Source organism: Somniosus microcephalus, chromosome 17 (genome assembly GCF_052327205.1).
Source record: "Somniosus microcephalus isolate GS21.2 chromosome 17, FLI_Smic_1.0, whole genome shotgun sequence".
Taxonomy (NCBI): Eukaryota; Metazoa; Chordata; class Chondrichthyes; order Squaliformes; family Somniosidae; genus Somniosus; species Somniosus microcephalus.
The window spans coordinates 60,775,381-60,793,060 of NC_141003.1; the positions used below are offsets into that span (position 1 = coordinate 60,775,381).

Genomic DNA, 17,680 nt, shown 5'->3' on the forward strand with positions numbered 1-17,680 from the left:
AATACTCTGTAAAAATGTCTGCATTAATTTATTAATGTCAGTAACTGCATTTTGTGAACTTGGGTCCTAAACACCTCTATTCTTTTGCATAGTCTTACAAAGAACTGACTTACTAATATGCATGTAGGCTTATATATTTCCACCTCTTCTTCCACGCCATCCCCCCTCCCCCTCCCCCTCCCGCCTTCCTTCCTCTTGTGGAGATGCTGATTCCTGCCACCCTGGGTGCCAGCCCAGCCCAGCGCGCCCTGGGGGGCACCAGCCCAGAGCACCATTGCTGACAGCCCAGAGCAAACCACCGTGGGACCTTTATGATGTGTGCGTTGGTTTGCCACTGTTTTAAACCAGCTGAGCCAATGGGAGCTCCTGAAGGAAGTTTTAAGTGATATGTAGGAAACAGATGTTTATACTTTCCATAATGATTTTCTTTTCCCCTCAGGAGAGATATGTTGCCAGTCTGATGCCACTACAGAGAACCATCACTGCATGGAAGGTAAAACAGAGTATTGCTGATAAACTGGTGTTCACATTCCATTTATTGGTTTGTAAAAACTGAGTTGCACCACAGCAGTATCAAAATCCTGAAATAAAAGGGATCACCAACTTTATTTGTTCATTCTCGGGATGTGGGTGTTGCTGGCAAGGCCAGAATTTATTGCCCATTCTTAATTGCCCTGGAGAAGATGGTGGTGAGCTGCCTTCTTGAACTGCTGCAGTCCGTGTGGTGAAGGTACTTCCCACAGTGCTGTTAGGGAGGCAGTTCCAGGATTTTGACCCAGCGACAATGAAGGAACAGCGATATATTTCCAAGTCAGGATGATGTGTAACTTGGAGGTGGTGGTGTTCCCATGCGCCTGCTGCTCTTGTCCTTCTAGGTGGTAGAGGTCCTGGGTTTGGGAGGTGCTGTCAAAGAAGCCATGGCATGTTGCTGCAGTGCATCTTGTAGATGGTACACACTGCAGCCCCGGTGCGCCTGTGATGGAGGGAGTGAATGCTTAATGTGGTGGATGGGGTGCCGATCAAGCGGGTTGCTTTGTTCTGGATAGTGTCGAGCTGCTTGAGTGTTGTTGGAGCTGCACTCATCCAGGTAAATGGAGAATATTCCATCACACTCCTGACTTGTGCCTTGTAGGTGGCGGAAAGACTTTGGGGAGTCAGGAGGTGAGTCACTCGCCGCAGAATACCCAGTCTCTGACCTGCCACAGCATTTGTGTGGCTGGTCCAGTTAGGTTTTTGGTCAATGGTGATCCCTAAGATGTTAATCCTATTGAATATCATGGGGAGGTAGTTAGACTGTTGAAAGATCGAATTAAAGCTGATGCTATCTTGAAGGTTAGGATTTTATCCGTGAGTCTCTACAGAGAACACCTGATTAATAACTGAAAAATGTAAAGTGGTACCATAAATTAGCTTGGTTTAATGCGACATAGAACACAGGAACAGGAGGTGGCCATTTAGCCCTTCGAACCTGTTCCACAGGAGGAGCCCATTTAGCCCTCGAGCCTGTTACACAGGAACAGGAGGAGGCCATTCAGCATCTCGAGCCTGTTTCACAGAAACAGGAGGCCATTCAGCCCCTCGAGCCTGTTGCATAGGAACAGGAGGAGCCCATTCAGCTCCTCAAGCCTGTTCCACCATTCTGATCTGATCTGTATATTAACTCCATCTAACCGCCTTGGCACCATAACCCTTGCCTAACAAAAACCTACAATCTCAGTTTTGACATTTTCAGTTGACCCCCAGCTTCAACAGCTTTTTGGAGAGTTCCTGATTTCCACTGTCCTTTGTGTGAAGAAGTGCTTCCTGACACCACACCTGTGGCCTGGCTCTAATTTTAAGGTTATGCCCTCTTGTTCTGGACTCGCCCACCAGAAGAAATAGTTTCTCTCTCTCTACCCGATCAAATCCTTTAATCATCTTAACACCTTAATTAGATCACCCCTCAATCTTCTATGTTCAAGGGAATACAAGCCTAGTCTATGCAACCTGTCCTCATAAGTTAACCCTATTAACCCCAGTATTGTTCTGGTGAATCTACGCTGCATCCCTCCAAGTACAATGTATCATTCCTGAGGTGCGGTGCCCAGAACTGATCACAGTGCTCCAGATGGGGTCTAACCAGAGCTCTGTACAGCTGTAGTATAACAGCCCCCCTTGAGATAAAGGCCAATATTCCATTAGCCCTTTTAATTATTTTTTGTTCCTGTCCACTAGCTTTAGTGATTTCTGTATTTGGACCACTAAATATCTCTGCTCCTCCACAGTTCCTAGCTTCTCAAAATTTTGAAAATACTCTGGTCTATCTATCTTGGGTCCAAAGTGGATGATCTCACACATCCCCACATTGAACTCCATCTGCCACAGTTTTGCCCACTCACTTAGTCGATCAATGTCCATTTGCATCGTTCTGCTCCCATCTACACTATTCGCTGTACAACTTAACTTGCTCTCGTCTGCAAACTTGGATATACAGCTCTTTGTTCCTTTGTCTAAATTATATATAAATATGGTGAAAAGCTGAGGCCCCAGGACAGATCCCTGGGGGACACAGCTAGTCACATCCTGCCAATTTGAGCACATACTCATTATCCCTACTCTCTGTCTCCTACATCCTACCCAATTCCCTATCCAAGCCAAAAGGTTGCCTCCAATTCCATGTGCTCTCATTTTTGTTAACAGTCTCTTATGTGGAACCTTATCGAATCCCTTCTGGAAATCCATATAAATAACATCATGGACATTTCCTTATCTACCATGTTAGTTACCTCCTCAAAAAATTCAACTAGGTTTGTTAGACATGACTTGCCCTTCACCAATCCATGCTGGCTCTCTCTGATCAGCTCATATTTGTCCAAGTGCTCAGCCACTTTGTCCCTAATGTACTTTTAAAAGATGCAGCAAGTTGGTGCACCAATGCATGCAGTGATGTGCCACCGCCGCTTGGTCCACCAATGCATGCACCGATGTGCCACTGCTGCTTGGTGCACCAATGCATATAGTGAGGCACAAGTCAGGAGTGTGATGGAATACTCTCCACTTGCCTGGATGAGTGCAGCTCCAACAACACTCAAGAAGCTCGACACCATACAGGACAAAGCAGCCCGCTTGATTGGCACCCCATCCACCACCTTAAACATTCACTCCCTCCACCACCGGCGTACCGTGGCTGCAGTGTGTACCATCTACAAGATGCACTGCAGCAACTCACCAAGGCTTCTTCGACAGCACCTCCCAAACCCGCGACCTCTTCCACCGAGAAGGACAAGGGCAGCAGATGCATGGGAACACCACCACCTCCAAGTTTCCCTCCAAGTCACACATGATCCTGACTTAGAAGTATATCGCCGATCCTTCATTGTCGCTGGGTCAAAATCCTGGAACTCCCTACCCAACAGCACTGTGGGAGTACCTTCACCACACGGACTGCAGCGGTTCAAGAAGGCGGCTCACCACCACCTTCTCAAGGGCAATTAGGGATGGACAATAAATGCTGGCCTTGCCAGCGATGCCCACATCCCATAAAAACAAATTTTAAAAACAAAATGTGCCACAGCTGCTTGGAGCACCAAGTGCTAGTGTAAGGATTTGCAAGTGCTCCGTGTTCTTCATCAGTTGGTAGATTGAGGTGAAAGTCAGAAGCTCTGAGTTGTGTAGTGGAGGAACTTAGGATGGTAAATGATTGAGTTGCTCCCACAGATTGACAGTAATGGTGCTTTGGGAACAGGTAATCAGACCTTGTCAAGAGTTCAGAAGGTTCTTGAGTACGAAAGGCAATGCTCTTCCCAGTAGAAAGCAAATTCCATTATTTCTACTGCCTGTTTCTGACAGAATCCACCACAGATCCGCCCCTTTATCCAAGAGGAATTCATGAAGACACTGGAATACGCTGGACCACAACTGACGTCTATGCTGAAAGGAGATTGGGTGGGACTATACAGGTAGAGCATGACTTTAAATCTAACTGCAAACCTGACTCTGTGAGCGAGGGTGCTATTAAGTATTGAAACCTTTTATTTTGGGGGGCGGAGAATTACTTTGGCTTGAAGATTAGTGACCAGATCAAAGCCATTTTGTATGGTCTCTATCAGAAACTCCCATCCCCTTTCCCACACGCTCAAGCTCAACTCAGCAGTACACAACCTTGGTGTTCTGCTCTACCCCGAGTTGAACTGGAAATCCCACATCCAGTTCATGACCAAGACAGGCAACTTCTACCTCCAAAACTTTGCTCCCATGTCATTCCCACTGCTGCTGAAACCCTCATCCACATCTTTGTCTCTAGACTCGGATTGTCAATGACATCCTGAGCGCCGCCTTACATAAACTCCAACTCATCTGGAACTCGGCAGCAGGCAATCTATCACACAAAGCCCAACTCACCTGTCTCCCCTGTCATTGCCAACCTATCCATCAGCATATTGATTTCAGAATCTGCATCCTTGTCTTCAAATCCTTCCATGGCTGTGCCACTCCATACCTTTTCAACTTCCCTCCTGCCCTATGTCAATGCCCCAATTCTCCAAACACTGGTCTACTGTACGCTGCCGCCGCCCCCCCAAACACACTACTAGTGTGGCAGAACCTGCAGCCAACTTGCCCCACACTCAGGAACTTTTTTCTAAGGTCCTCCTCATTACACCTCTTCTCTGCCTTCAAAAGCTTCTCCCCACTTTCAAAATCTGCCTTAATGATTGCTATTTCAATTACTTTTTTAAGGAGTCTAATAAGTACAGATATGAAGAACTTGAACCTTATGTCAATAACTTTATATCTGGATGCAAATTTTAAATCATAGAATAATACACCAAAGCAGGAGGCCATTCGGCCATTGAGTCTGTGCCAGCTCTTTGAAAGAACTCCCACTCAGCTGCTCTTTCCCCCTAGTCCTGCAAATTTTTCCCCCTTAAAGTATTTTCCCAATACCCTTTTGAGGAATTATTATTGAATCTGCTTCCACCACCCTTTTAAAGCAGTGCGTTCCAGATCTTAACATGCTGCTTAAAAAAAATTCTCCTCATGTTGCCTCTGGTTCTTTTGCCAATTACCTTAAGTCTGTGTCCTCTGGTTACCGACCTTTCTGCCACTGGAAACAGTTTCTCCTAATTTACTATATCAAAACCCTTCATAATTTTGAACACCTCTATCAAATTTCCCCTTAATCTTCTTTGCTCTCAGGTCTAGCTTCTCTAATCACTCCACGTAACTGAAGTCTCTCATCTCCTCTGCACCCTCGCCAAGGCCTTGACATTCTTCCTAAAGTGTGGTGCCTGGACCACTGGGTCCCTCAGGCAAGCTCTCGACCTCCAACCGCTGCAGGTTTGGAGAGACCATCTCATTGATTTCAATACTTAACGGTTGACGTCTCTGCATCAACAGGGCTCCAATAACAAGCTTTACAAGTGTGACTCAAATATTTAACACCAGAGATTAGATGTGTTTAAAGTGCGGTGTTGTTCAGGGGACAGTTATAATGGCCGGCATACACCTCCCCAAGCAGCCACCAATGACTCAGCAGCCCCCTTCTTGTATGAAACTGCTGGCCGAGAGTGACAATTTGTACAGTGCAAGGTTTATCCTCAATAACCCTCTGTCAGCACCTGTAGGTGGCTGTCAACAGTGAAACACAAGAGATGCAGTTTAATAATTATGTAAATCGGTACCTTTCTTATCAGGGGCCTATTTAGGTTGGGAAACACCTCTGGTCTTTGGGTAATTGAGAGTTGATGTGTAATCTCAGTGCCCCTGTTGATTACAGCAACTGCTGTACAAAACTCCCGTTTCTAACTTGCCTCCTCTGCAGTAAAATCTCAGTTATGGGAGCTTCCATTTTCTCATTCGCGCTGTATTTTCCAGCATATCAAAACTTTCTTAGTATTGTGCCTATTTCTGTGCTTGTTGCAGTGACAATATTTTGTTTGGATATTTTCTATATTTAGAAGCATGTTTTATAGACATAAAAATGATTTTCTTCATTTCATTGACACAGTGACACTAGAGTTTCTCCAGCATTTTCTGTTTTTATTTCCGATTTCCAGCATCTGCAGTATTTTCTTTTTGTACTAGACATTTATGTCTACTTTAGAGTTTACACCTTTGTGCTCAAGTGCCTTGTACCTTTGAAGTTCTGTTATATTAGGCTACTGGTCTGAGCAGAATTTGTTTTCTTGAATTGACAGACGTTTTTTTAAATCTCCTAACTTTGATGGCTGGTTTCGTATGAGATACCAGGAGATGTGCAGGAAGCTGGAGATTCTTCACCTTGAGGTGTTGTGTGAGGCAGTAAGTATGGGCCATTGTTGAAGCGTTAGAGATTACAAGATAGGTTTGGATGAGGATGGCCGTTCAAACCAACCCTACCGTATGTCTACTGCAACAACATCTTACATATATATAGCACCTTTAACATAGATGTCCCAGTGCACTTTACAGAAGGGGTAGAAAAAAACTGTTCAAGGAGGGAGAAATTCAGCGGGGTGACTAAAAACGTGGTTGAAAAGACGAGTTTTGAGAAGGCTTTATGAAAATGGAGATGCAGAGGGCTGATGTGGGAATTTCCAGAGAATAGGGTCAAGGTTACTAAAGGTTTTGGTGCCAGTGGTGGGACAAGTGGAGGTGCATGCAAAGAAGGCCAGAATTGGAGGACCAAAGGGTGCAGGTCAGGGGATATCATGCTGGAGAAACTTAAAGTAGCATTGAGCTAGTCTGTGGGGAAATTTGAAAATGAAGCTAAGGATTTTAAATATAATATGTTGGAGGACTAGGTGCAAGTGTTAGTCAGTGGGGAAGGGAGTGATGAGTGACTGGAATCTAGTGCAGGACAAGAGATGGGTGATGAAGATATATTTAGGCTCTCTTGTCTGAGGTCACTTTTGTGGGCAAGTCTCAACTCCCCATATCTTTGAAAGTACCTGTCGTAGCCTTGAGATCGAGGTAAGCTTTCCACAACAAGTCCAGGATCCTGAACAGCAAACTCTGTCAGTGCTGGAATTTATCCTGTGTCTCCATGGGATTTCTGTTCTGTCCGTTCTTTGATGGTGATAGGGCATAACATCACACCTCATTTTAAATTTAAAGTAGTGTGAATTTATTAAACAATTAAAGAGCAAATGAATAATTTAACAGTCTTATCTTCCGTGCCTAGCAGCACGAGACCACCCGTTTCTACCACTGCTTTCTAATCAGCAGATTGACCTCTGGGTTATTTTCATAACAAAGTCCCTGTTTACATGGATAGGTTGTTAGACTCACAACTCCCTACCAGGAGATCTGGCTAAATGTGATGGAGCGGCAACTGCATCCCATCGGACGTCAGTACCTCGCTGGATGTCAACTCAGTATTCAGAGACCAGAACTCGTCTCTGCTCACTGAGACTGTCTGAAGTGGGGCTCGATCCCAGAGCTTCCAACTCACAGGTGGGAATTAATCCACTAGCCAGGACTCCCTCCCAATCTAAGTGTTATAATAATATTTATATATTTACAGTAGAAACTTTATTTTGTAGATAATGGGGGAAAAATTCAGTTGTTTGCGACTCCCGTTAGCGCCTTAAGAGGGCGCTAATGGGGCGCAAAGCAACTAGCGCCCGGGCGCGGCGATGTTTGCGCCGCTCGCGAAATTAACTAGACATTTTTCGGCGGCACTAAACACCACCGCCACGATCTCCTGCGCCAGCAGATTGTGACGTCAGTCGAGTGCGCAGCGCCCCGGACCGGATATTGAGTGGCGCCCCCTGCCTTACCGCCGGCCGCTAGCAACGACAGGTTGAGGGGAGCGTTATGCTGTCAAAGGGACTGGGGGAGCGCTATTTAAAGGCAACTGCTTCCTGCCTTTTTTTGTCGGTGACATTTTTGCACCACGCATTCTGAGAGAGAGAGACTTCTGGAGAGATTCAATACTGTGTGAAGGAGTTTTGAGTACTGAGCAGCACTGCAGGTTTATTTTGATTTGCCCTTCCTTGCTTCGCCAGCGCTCTGAGGTAGCGCCTCGCTCCTCGGCCTTTGCACCTTAAGACAGGTGCGAAGCGCCTGATTTAGCGCTCCAATCACCTCCAGGGGGCGATAAAAGCCAAGTTTGCTGTCGGAGGCGAGAATTAGCGCCAGGCGCTAAACTTTGCGCACGGCCGATAATGGTGCCCCAAATGGGGCGATACTGAATTTTTCCCCCCAATGTTTATACGTGTAATTTTTTCTGACTACAGGAGCAAGCATGTTCATTTTGTCTTTTCCTTTAAAGATTTCAGTTGGTTTGACGATCTTCTATGGACTGTCTTAATGAAAAGATTTGTCACTTAAACGCCTAGATCACCTGTTGCTTGTTTGGTTTTCATAACTGACACTCATTAATAAGTAATTGTCTGTCAATTTTAACTGAACAATTCGCACAACCTGGGTGAACAAAGAAAGCCAGAACACTACAGGGCAACCTTCATTTGGCTGAATTAATCTCATTAGTGCTAAGTTTTTATTAAAATAATTTGCAGTTACTACCAGGAAACATTTTGTTAAAGTTATTAGCAGATCTCTCAAGAGATAGCTCATGGTGAGTTGGAGGATATGCTGTTTTATAAGAATGCAGGTGTTATGCCATATGACGCACCTAGTATTTTTAGAGTCACTGCATTACGGTGAGAATTCAGGAAGTGCAGGCCTGGAGAAGATTTCCAATAATATTCTAGCCAATCACCTGTGATATTGCACACAGGAAGTCGAGACCAAATGTTGATCCAGGTGCGGTGGGGGTAGGAGGGCGGGGAGTGAGAACCAGAGCAGGAGCTGGAAGGAGTGGGGGCAGGCAGACATATTTCAGTGTCTGGCATCAATTGAATGGAACCCCAGCAACAAATTTGTGGGTAGAATTTCTGTGGAGTTCTCCCGATTTACCATCCCAGTAACAATGCAAACAGCCATAGAATCAGGGAATCTTACAGCACAGAAGGAGGCCATTTAGCCCATCGTGCTTGCTCTTTGGTCGAGCTCGCCACTTAGTCCCACTCCCCTGCTCTTTCCCCACAGTCCTGCAAATATCTCCCCTTCAAGTATTTATCCAATTCTCTTTTGAAAGTTACTATTGAATCTACTTCCACCACCATTTTAAGGCAATGCATTCCAGATCATCATAACTCGCTATGTAAAACAATTCTCCTCATCTCCCCTCTGGTTCTTTTGTCAATTATCTTAAATCTGTGTCCTCTGGTTATCGACCCTTCTGCCAGTGGAAACCATTTCTTCCCTAACTACTCTATCAAAACCCTTCATAATTTTGATCACCTCTATTGAATATCCTTAACCTTCTATGGTCTAAGGAGAACAACCCCAGCTTCTCTAGTTTTTCCACATAATTGAAGTCCCTCATCCCTGGTACCAATCTCCTCTGCACCCTCTCCAAGGCCTTGGCAACCTTCCTAAACTGTGGTGCCCAGAATTGAACATAATACTCCAGCTGGGGCATAACCAATGATTTATAAAGGTTTAGCATAACTTCCTGGCTTTTGTATTCTATGCCTCTATTTATAAAGCCAAGGATCCCGTATGCCTTTTTAACAGCCTTCTCAACTTGTCCTGCCACCTTCAAAGACTTGTGTACGTACACCCCCAGGTCTCTCTGTTCCTGCACCCCCTTTAAAATTGTACCATTTAGATAATATATCCTCTCCTCATTCTTTCTTCCAAAATGCATCACTTCACATTTCTCTGCATTAAATTTCATCTGCCATGTGCCTGCCATTTCACCAGTCTGTCTATATCCTCCTGAAGTCTGTTACTATCCTCCTTGTTGTTTACTACATTTCTGAGTTTCGTGTCATCTGCTAACTGTGAAATTATGCCCTGTATACCCAAGTCCAGGTCACTAATATATATCACTAGCTGAAGTGCCCGGCGGTGCCGAGGGTCTTTTGAGGGCATGTTGTTGTTGGAAGAGAGAGAGAGAGCGACTGGGGGGAAGAAGAGCGACTGGGGGGAAGAGAGAGAACGACTGGGGGGAAGAGAGAGAGCGACTGGGGGGAAGAGAGTGCGCGACTGGGGGGAAGAGGGGGTGAAAAGGGGGGGAAGGGAGAGGGGGAGAGGGGGGGGAGAGGAGGGAGAGGAGGGAGAGAGGAGAGGAGGGGGTGGGGGAAGGAGGAGGGGAGAAAGGGAGAGGGGAGCCAGCAGACCCTCTCCCCTCCCCGGCGATGGCTCCGCCGAGCTCCGTGCCGCCCCACGCACTGACATGCCGAGCGCAGCGCCCCGGTCAGCCTGAGCCCTGCCCTCCCAAGGCCGGGCCTGAGGCGGCTTGAGACGGCCGATTGCGGCTGGCCGGGCCCGGTTGCCTTGGTAACCCTCCTCCCCTCTCCGCCTCCCGATCTCCGGGACCGGGCCTGGGCCTGAGCGGCTTGAGACAGCCGATTGCGGCTGGCGAGCCCGGTTGCCGGGGTAACCCTCTCCACTCCCCCTCCCCTCCTGAGCCCCGCCACCCCCCCCCCCCCCCCCCCCCCCCCGCTAACCTGCTCGCTTCCTTCTGGCCGCGCTCTGTGTGGAGGTGCGCGTGCAGCGCGAGCGCGAGGAGCTTGCAGTGAGCCCAGCCAGCCTTTACCAAGATGGCTGGCTGCTGGTTTGGAATCGGGCCCGCGGGGGGGGGGGGGGGCTGTGAGGGTGAGGGGCGGGAGGAGCTTGCCACAAAACTATTGCCTAGGGTCCAGCATGGCTGGCAACAGACGCCCAGGCTTCGAGGCCTACCTGCAAAAACGGGGAAAGGTAGGAAAATTATTGAGATTACATAAAAGATTTAGAAAGTAATTAACTTTTTTAAAAAACAATGTGTGTTTTAAAAGCAACTTTTTTTTAAAAAGACGCAAAAAGCGGGAAAAAGAAATGAAAAGTTTGGAATCAAGATGGCGGCGACTCACCTCGGTTCAGAACGATAAGGCCCGCCCACACACGCACCGATTGGTCGATCATCAGGTCACCGAAGCGTAGGATTGATCAATCGTCCCGTCACTCGACTCTAGGAGGGCCCACCCGCACGCGCCAGGAACCCGCCCCCGCCACGCAGCGATTGGTCGACCGTCAGGTCGCTCGACCGTATGATTGGTCGACCTCGACGTCATTCAATGCTAATGAGCAGATAATGAGCGGAATTTTGAACGTTTTTTGGATACAGCAGGCACAATTTTTGTCTCACCGAAACGTAAATACGCTTACGACCGTTCTGGAATCGTAAGCTTTCTTTTGATGTAACACACGTGTAGGTACGCTCTATAACTTTTGATTGTATAGCCGGACAGAGAGACAGAAAGACAGACAGAGAGACATACCGTTTTATATATATAGACTAGCTGGGGAGCCCCGCGTTGCGTGGGCAATTTTGGGGCGCTTGGTCTCCCTGCCCCTGTGTGTCCCCCCTCTCCCTGTCATGTCCTCTCCCTGTCCTATCCCTCCCTCCCCTCCCCTCTCTCCCTCCCCTCCTCTCCATCCCCTCCTCTCCCCTCCTCTCCCTCCCTCCCCTGTCTCCCTCCCCCCACCCTCCACTCCCCCGCTCCCCCAGTCCCCTCTGTCCCTCTCTCCGGCCCCTCCCCCTGCCTAGCGCCTGAGGTCCGGTGCCGTTGCGATAGCGGCCGGGACGGACCGGAGCTGAGGTCCCCCGCGTATCGCGCGGCTGATGGACGGCTGCTGCGGGCGGGCGGCGCATGTGCGGGCGGCGCATGCGCGGTCAGTGCGAGGGGCGCATGCGCGGTTAGTGCGGGCGGCGCGAGCCCCCCTGCGATTTCCCGAGGCTCGCCCCCCCCCCGCGATTTCCCGAGGCTCTCTCTCCCGCCCCCCCCCCCCCCCGCGATTTCCCGAGGCTCTCCCCTCCCCCCCCCCCCGCGATTTCCCGAGGCTCTCCCCCCCCCCCCCCCCCCCGTGATTTCCCGAGGCTCTCCCCCGCCCCCCCCCCCCAATTAAAATGTTATTTAATTCCCTAACACATCATTAAAATATTTACCGTAGTTCCCTAACGCACAGAAAAAGTGTGGGGGGAAAAATTGTGAAAAATCAAGATGGCGGCCACTCACCTCGGTTCAGAAGGATAAGGCCCGCCCACACACGCACCGATTGGTCGACCGGTCAGGTCACCGAAGCGTAGGATTGGTCAATCGTCGAGTCACTCGACACTCAACTGTAGGAAGGAACCCGCCGTCCGATTGGTGGACCTCGACGTCACACGGTCGCTAATGAGATGCTAATGAGCGGAACGCTGAACGTTTTTGGGATACCGCGGGCGGGATTTTTGTCCGGCCGAAACGTAAATACGCCTATGACCGGTCCGGAATCGCAAGCTTTCTTTTGAGGCGACAGGCGCGTCGGTACGCTCTGTAACTTTCAAATGTATAGAACACAGACAGACAGACATCAGGACAGACAGAAGAGCCGCTTTATATATGTAGATAAAGAGCAGCGATCCAGTGAATGGGCTATTAAACCACCATTCTGTATCAACGGATCTAGTGAACTGGTCATATAAAACACTCAAACTAATCGACAAACCTGTTGAAACAGGGCCAGTATAGCATGATATCAAAAACAATTACAGCTGTAGAAACAAACAGAATTTAGGAGTTCACTTAGAATTTAGGTGCATTTAACACAATTACTTACTTGAACAGTGAAAATCAATTTGTGTTTTACATTAGCCTTCCTTTTTCTAGGATCTGCTGATGTGGGTTCGAGAAAAGTCTGAAGTGGAAATTGTGGACCTGGTTTTAAAACTGCGCGAGAAATTGGTAATATTTCCCTTTGCTTTTGTACTTTGCTCTATTAATTGGACTGTGTTCACGTCTGTGGGTTGTCACCACAGTGCAAGGAAAATCATTTTAAAATCCTTTTGTTTACCATATATATATATATTTATCAGGATAGATCCATTGACTAAATGTAGAATGGAATCAGAGAGACTGTGCCAAGGTTCTTCCTATTCAATGTTCTCAGACTAATCACTTATTTTAATCCCGACATTGGCGACGTTCTCTTACTGTTGCTCTTCCAGTAGAAATCATTCCCTGTTGTCTCATTTCTGAGCAGCTTGCTAGGCTTTGTCATCAATTATACTTTTGTTGCTTTCTCTGTAGCATCCTATAGAGCTCACATTTTTAACACCAATAACTTCAAAGACTTTTCATTCAAAACACTGTTTAGTCAGTTGAATTGGAGATTAAAAAATTGTCATTCTTTGTACATCCTGTCGTAGGATTTTCCAGCAATTATGGATAAATAAACCCATCTTTTTCATAGATCAACACCATCAATCCAACTTCTCACCATATCCCTCCATTCTTTCTTCCTCCAGAACCCATTTCTACTGCTCACTTCCCTGCAAATTTATCCCAGAACTTTATTATCCTTTGAGTTAAATGTGACAGCAAGCTGCAAAGGGGCATTGATAGACTAAGTGAGTGGGCAAAACTATGGTAGATGGAGTTCAATGTGAGGTCATCTACTTTGGACCCAAGAAAATTAAATCGAACTATTTTCTAAATGGTGAGAAAAAGGACTGTGGAGGAGCAAAGAAATTTGAGAGTCCCAGTACACAAATTCACACGTACAAAAAGCAATCAAAAAGGTTCATGGAATGTGAACATTGATCTCAAGGGAGCTTGATTACAAAGGGGAGGAAGTTATGCTTCAGTTGTCCAGGGCCCGCCTGGAGCACTGCGTTCAGTCCTGGGCACCACACCTCAGGAAGGATACATTGGCCTAGGAGGGGGTGCAGAATGATACTGGGGCTTAAAGAGTTAAACTACGAGGACAGGTTGCATAGACTAGGTTTGTATTCCCTCGTGTATAGAAGATAGGGTGGATAGAGAGAAACCATTTCCTCTGGTGAGGGAATCAAGAACAAGGGGGCATAATCTTAAAATTAGAACTAGGCTGTTCAGGATGGAAATCAGGAAGCACTTTTTCTCACAAATGGTAGTAGAAATCTGGAATTCTCTTTCCCAAAATGTTGTGGATGCTGGGTTTCAATTGGAGCTTTCAAGACTGAGGTCGATTGATTTTTGTTAGCTAAGAGTACCAAAGGATATGGAGCTAAGGTGGATAAATGGAGGTGATATACAGATTGGCCATGATCTAATCGAATCGCAGACCAGGCTGAATGGCCTACTCCTGACTCCATCCCTCTCCCTGACCACTGTCTGAGACTGAACCAGATTATTCACAACTTTGGCATCCTATTTGACCCTGAGCTGAGAATAAAAAGCTAGTATCAGTAATGGTGACCATGAAACTACCGGATTGTTGTAAAAACCCATCTGGTTCACTAATGGCCTTTGGTAGGAAAAACATAGCTCCCAGACTTGGCCTGCGACAGGTGATGCGAGAACTAACACGAGGGAAAAACCTACTTGACCTCGTCCTCACCAATCTACCTGTCGCAGATGCATCTGTCCATGACAGCATTAGTAGCAGTGACCATCGCACAGTCCTTGTGGAGACGAAGTCCCATCTTCACACTGAGGACACCCTCCATCATGTTGTGTGGGACTACCACCGTGCTAAATGGGATAGATTCAGAACAGATCTAGCAGCTCAAAACTGGGCACCCATGAGGCGCTGTGGGCCATCGGCAGCAGCAGAATTGTATTCCACCACAATCTGTAACCTCATGGCCCGGCATATTCCTTACTCTATTACCATCAAGCCAGGAGACCTGGTTCGATGAGTGCAGAAGAGCATGCCAGGAGCAGCACAGGCGTATCTAAAAATGAGGTGCCAACCTGGGGAATGCAACACAGGATTACATGCATGCTAAACAGCGGCAGCAGCATGCTATAGAAAGAGCTAAGCCATCCCACAATCAACGAATCAGATCGTGAATGGTGGTGGACAATTAAACAACTAACGGAAGGAGGAGGCTCCATGAATATCCCCATCCTCAGTGATGACGGAGCCGAGCACGCGAGTGCAAAAGACAAGGCTGAAGCATTTGCAACCATCTTCAGCCAGAAGTGCTGAGTGGATGATCCATATCAGCCTTCTCCTGAGGTCCCCATCATCACAGAAGCCAGTCTTCAGCCAATTCGATTCACTCCATGTGATATCAAGAAATGGCTGAGCGCACTGGCTACAGCAAAGGCTATGGGCCCCGACAACATCTCGGCTGTCGTGCTGAAGACTTGTGCTCCAGAACTAGCCGCACCTCTAGCCAAGCTATTCCAGTACAGCTACAACACTGGCATCTACCCAACAATGTGGAAAACTGGCCAGGTATATCCCGTCCACAGAAAGCAGGACAAATCCAATCTGACCAATTACCGCTCCATCAGTCTACACTCAATCGTCAGCAAAGTGATGGAAGGTGTCATCGAAAGTGCTATCAGGTGGCACTTACTCACCAATAACCTGCTCACCGATCTTCAGTTTGGGTTCCGCCAGGACCACTCGGCTCCAGACCTCATTACAGCCTTGGTCTAAACATGGACAGAAGAGCTGAATTGCAGAGATGAGGTGGGAGTGACTACCCTTGACATCAAGGCAGCATTTGACTGAGTGTGGCATCAAGGAGCGCTAGTAAAATTGAAGGCAATGGTTGTGGTTGTTGGAGGTCAGTCATCTCAGCCCCAGGACATCGCTATAGGAGTTCCTCAGGGCAGTGTCCTAGGCCCAACCATCTTCAGCTGCTTCATCAATGACCTTCCCTCCATCATAAGATCAGAAGTGGGGATGTTCGCTGATGATTGCACAGTGTTCAGTTCCATTCGCAACTCCTCAGAAAATGAAGCAGTCCATGCCCACATGCAGCAAGACCGTGACGAAATTCAGGCTTAGGCTGATAAGTGGCAAGTAATATTTGCACCTCAAGTGCCAGGCAATGACTATCTCCAACAAACGAGAGTCTAACCACCGCCCCTTGACATTCAACAGCATTACCATCGCTGAATCCCCCACCATCAACATCCTGGGGGTCACTATTGACCAGAAACTTAACTGGACCAGCCACATAAATGCTGTGGCAACAAGAGCAGGTCAGAGGCTGGGTATTCTGCGGCGAGTGCCTAACCTCCTGACTCCCCAAAGCCTTTCCACCATCTACAAGGCACAAGTCAGGAGTGTGATGGAATACTCTCCACTTGCCTGGATGAGTGCAGCTCCAACAACACTCAAGAAGCTCGACACCATCCAGAACAAAGCAGCCCGCTTGATTGGCACCCCATCCACCACCTTCAACATTCACTCCCTCCACCACCGGCGTACTGTGGCTGCAGTGTGTACCATCTACAAGATACACTGCAGCAACTCGCCAAGGCTTCTTCGGCAGCACCTCCCAAACCCGCGACCTCTTCCACCTAGAAGGACAAGGGCAGCAGGCGCATGGGAACAGCATCAACTGCAAGTTCCCCTCCAAGTTACACACCATCCAGACTTGGAAATATATCACCATTCCTTCATCGTCGCTGGGTCAAAATGCTGGAACTTCCTCCCGAACAGCACTGTGGGAGTACCTTCACCACAAGGACTACAGCGCTTCAAGAAGGCAGCTCACCACCACCTTCTCAAGGGCAATTAGGGATGGGCAATAAATGCTGGCCTTGCCAGCGATGCCCACATCCTGGCACGAATAAAAAGATTGTTGAATGGCCTCCTGTGCTGTATACTTCTATGGTTCTATAGTTTTTTTCAATTATTGAGCCATACAGTTGAGCGAATGAGTGTGATCTAGTCCTGGATCCACCCCATTCCATGTGGCACCCATCAAATAGTATTACAGAACATGTACAATTTCTGTCTAATTGTTTTGAAATTCATTATGATACCTAAATTCTATCTGCTACCACACATATTGAAAGTCAAACAGTTTAAGCCAATAATATTTTCAGAGCTCTTCATCTCAGCCCTTTTTAATTTAATGAGTATGTTTTTCTGTCCAGATAAAAGCGAGGGTCCACCAGCTCCCAGTCAGAGAAGACTTGCTGGAGAAGCTGGAGATGTACGTAGAAACAGTAATCGGCTCCCTGCCTGATGATCTACAGGTGGTGTTGCACCGACATTGACTGGAACAAACAAGTGACCTGCAGGCAACTCAGCCCTTGAAAGGAAAGCAGCAGAGATCAGTCACACTGGACGCCATCTGTCGTCATCACCTTTTGAAACTTCATTGTAGAAAGACACTAAGTTGGATGCAGTGGTAGCATTGCACCAGAGTGAAAGCTTCCATCCAGCAGCCAGACTTAATTGCAAATGATGAACTAAAATGTCTGTGATGTGGCCTAGCTTGCACATTGAGAGAACCACAACACACTTATTACTGTTAGTTTTTAAAAATGTATCACACGATTAAATTAGACAGTTTTAAACCCATACTGCTGTTGCTTGTTTGCTGTATTGTAAAATCTAACTGATGGTCAGTCAGTAAATGCGGGAATGTGATCTGGAGTGATCAGCACTGCACGACTTGTAACAGGAGCTCAGTGACATGATCCAATCTGCTGGACGTGTAGGATTACAGACCTGGCTGGTGGAAGGTAAATTCTGCTGTTACTTTCTCCCCTTCATAATGCGGTTGTGGTGAAAATTAAATTGTTATAAAATCCATTCCCCAAGATTGGCAGAACAGTTTGTTGATTGAAGGGTTGGATTGTGCCTGACCTTAAGGTGTCAGAGTGCTACTTCTATTCTGTTGAAACAAAAACTAGAAGGAAAGCTCATAGAGGTTGAAGGAAATGCGGAG

At 47.3% G+C, this 17,680-nt stretch overlaps 1 protein-coding gene across 9 annotated transcripts in view; it reads left to right on the top strand.

Moving 5' to 3' along the window:
- Positions 1–17,312, top strand: part of dennd6b (DENN/MADD domain containing 6B) — a 157,244-nt gene extending 139,932 nt beyond the window's left edge. For 7 of the 9 annotated variants that reach the window (XM_086010498.1, XM_086010496.1, XM_086010495.1 and 4 more), the window contains 5 exons: positions 440–493; positions 3,829–3,938; positions 6,177–6,279; positions 12,663–12,737; positions 16,881–17,312. In XM_086010498.1, coding sequence (XP_085866624.1) covers positions 440–493; positions 3,829–3,938; positions 6,177–6,279; positions 12,663–12,737; positions 16,881–17,003 — 465 coding nt within the window. In that variant the 3' untranslated portion in view covers positions 17,004–17,312. Of the gene's footprint in view, positions 1–439; positions 494–3,828; positions 3,939–6,176; positions 6,280–12,662; positions 12,738–16,880 lie in introns of those variants that run through there. The other 2 variants (XM_086010494.1, XM_086010499.1) reach the window with 2 other exon arrangements.
- Positions 17,313–17,680: the final 368 nt, after the last annotated feature.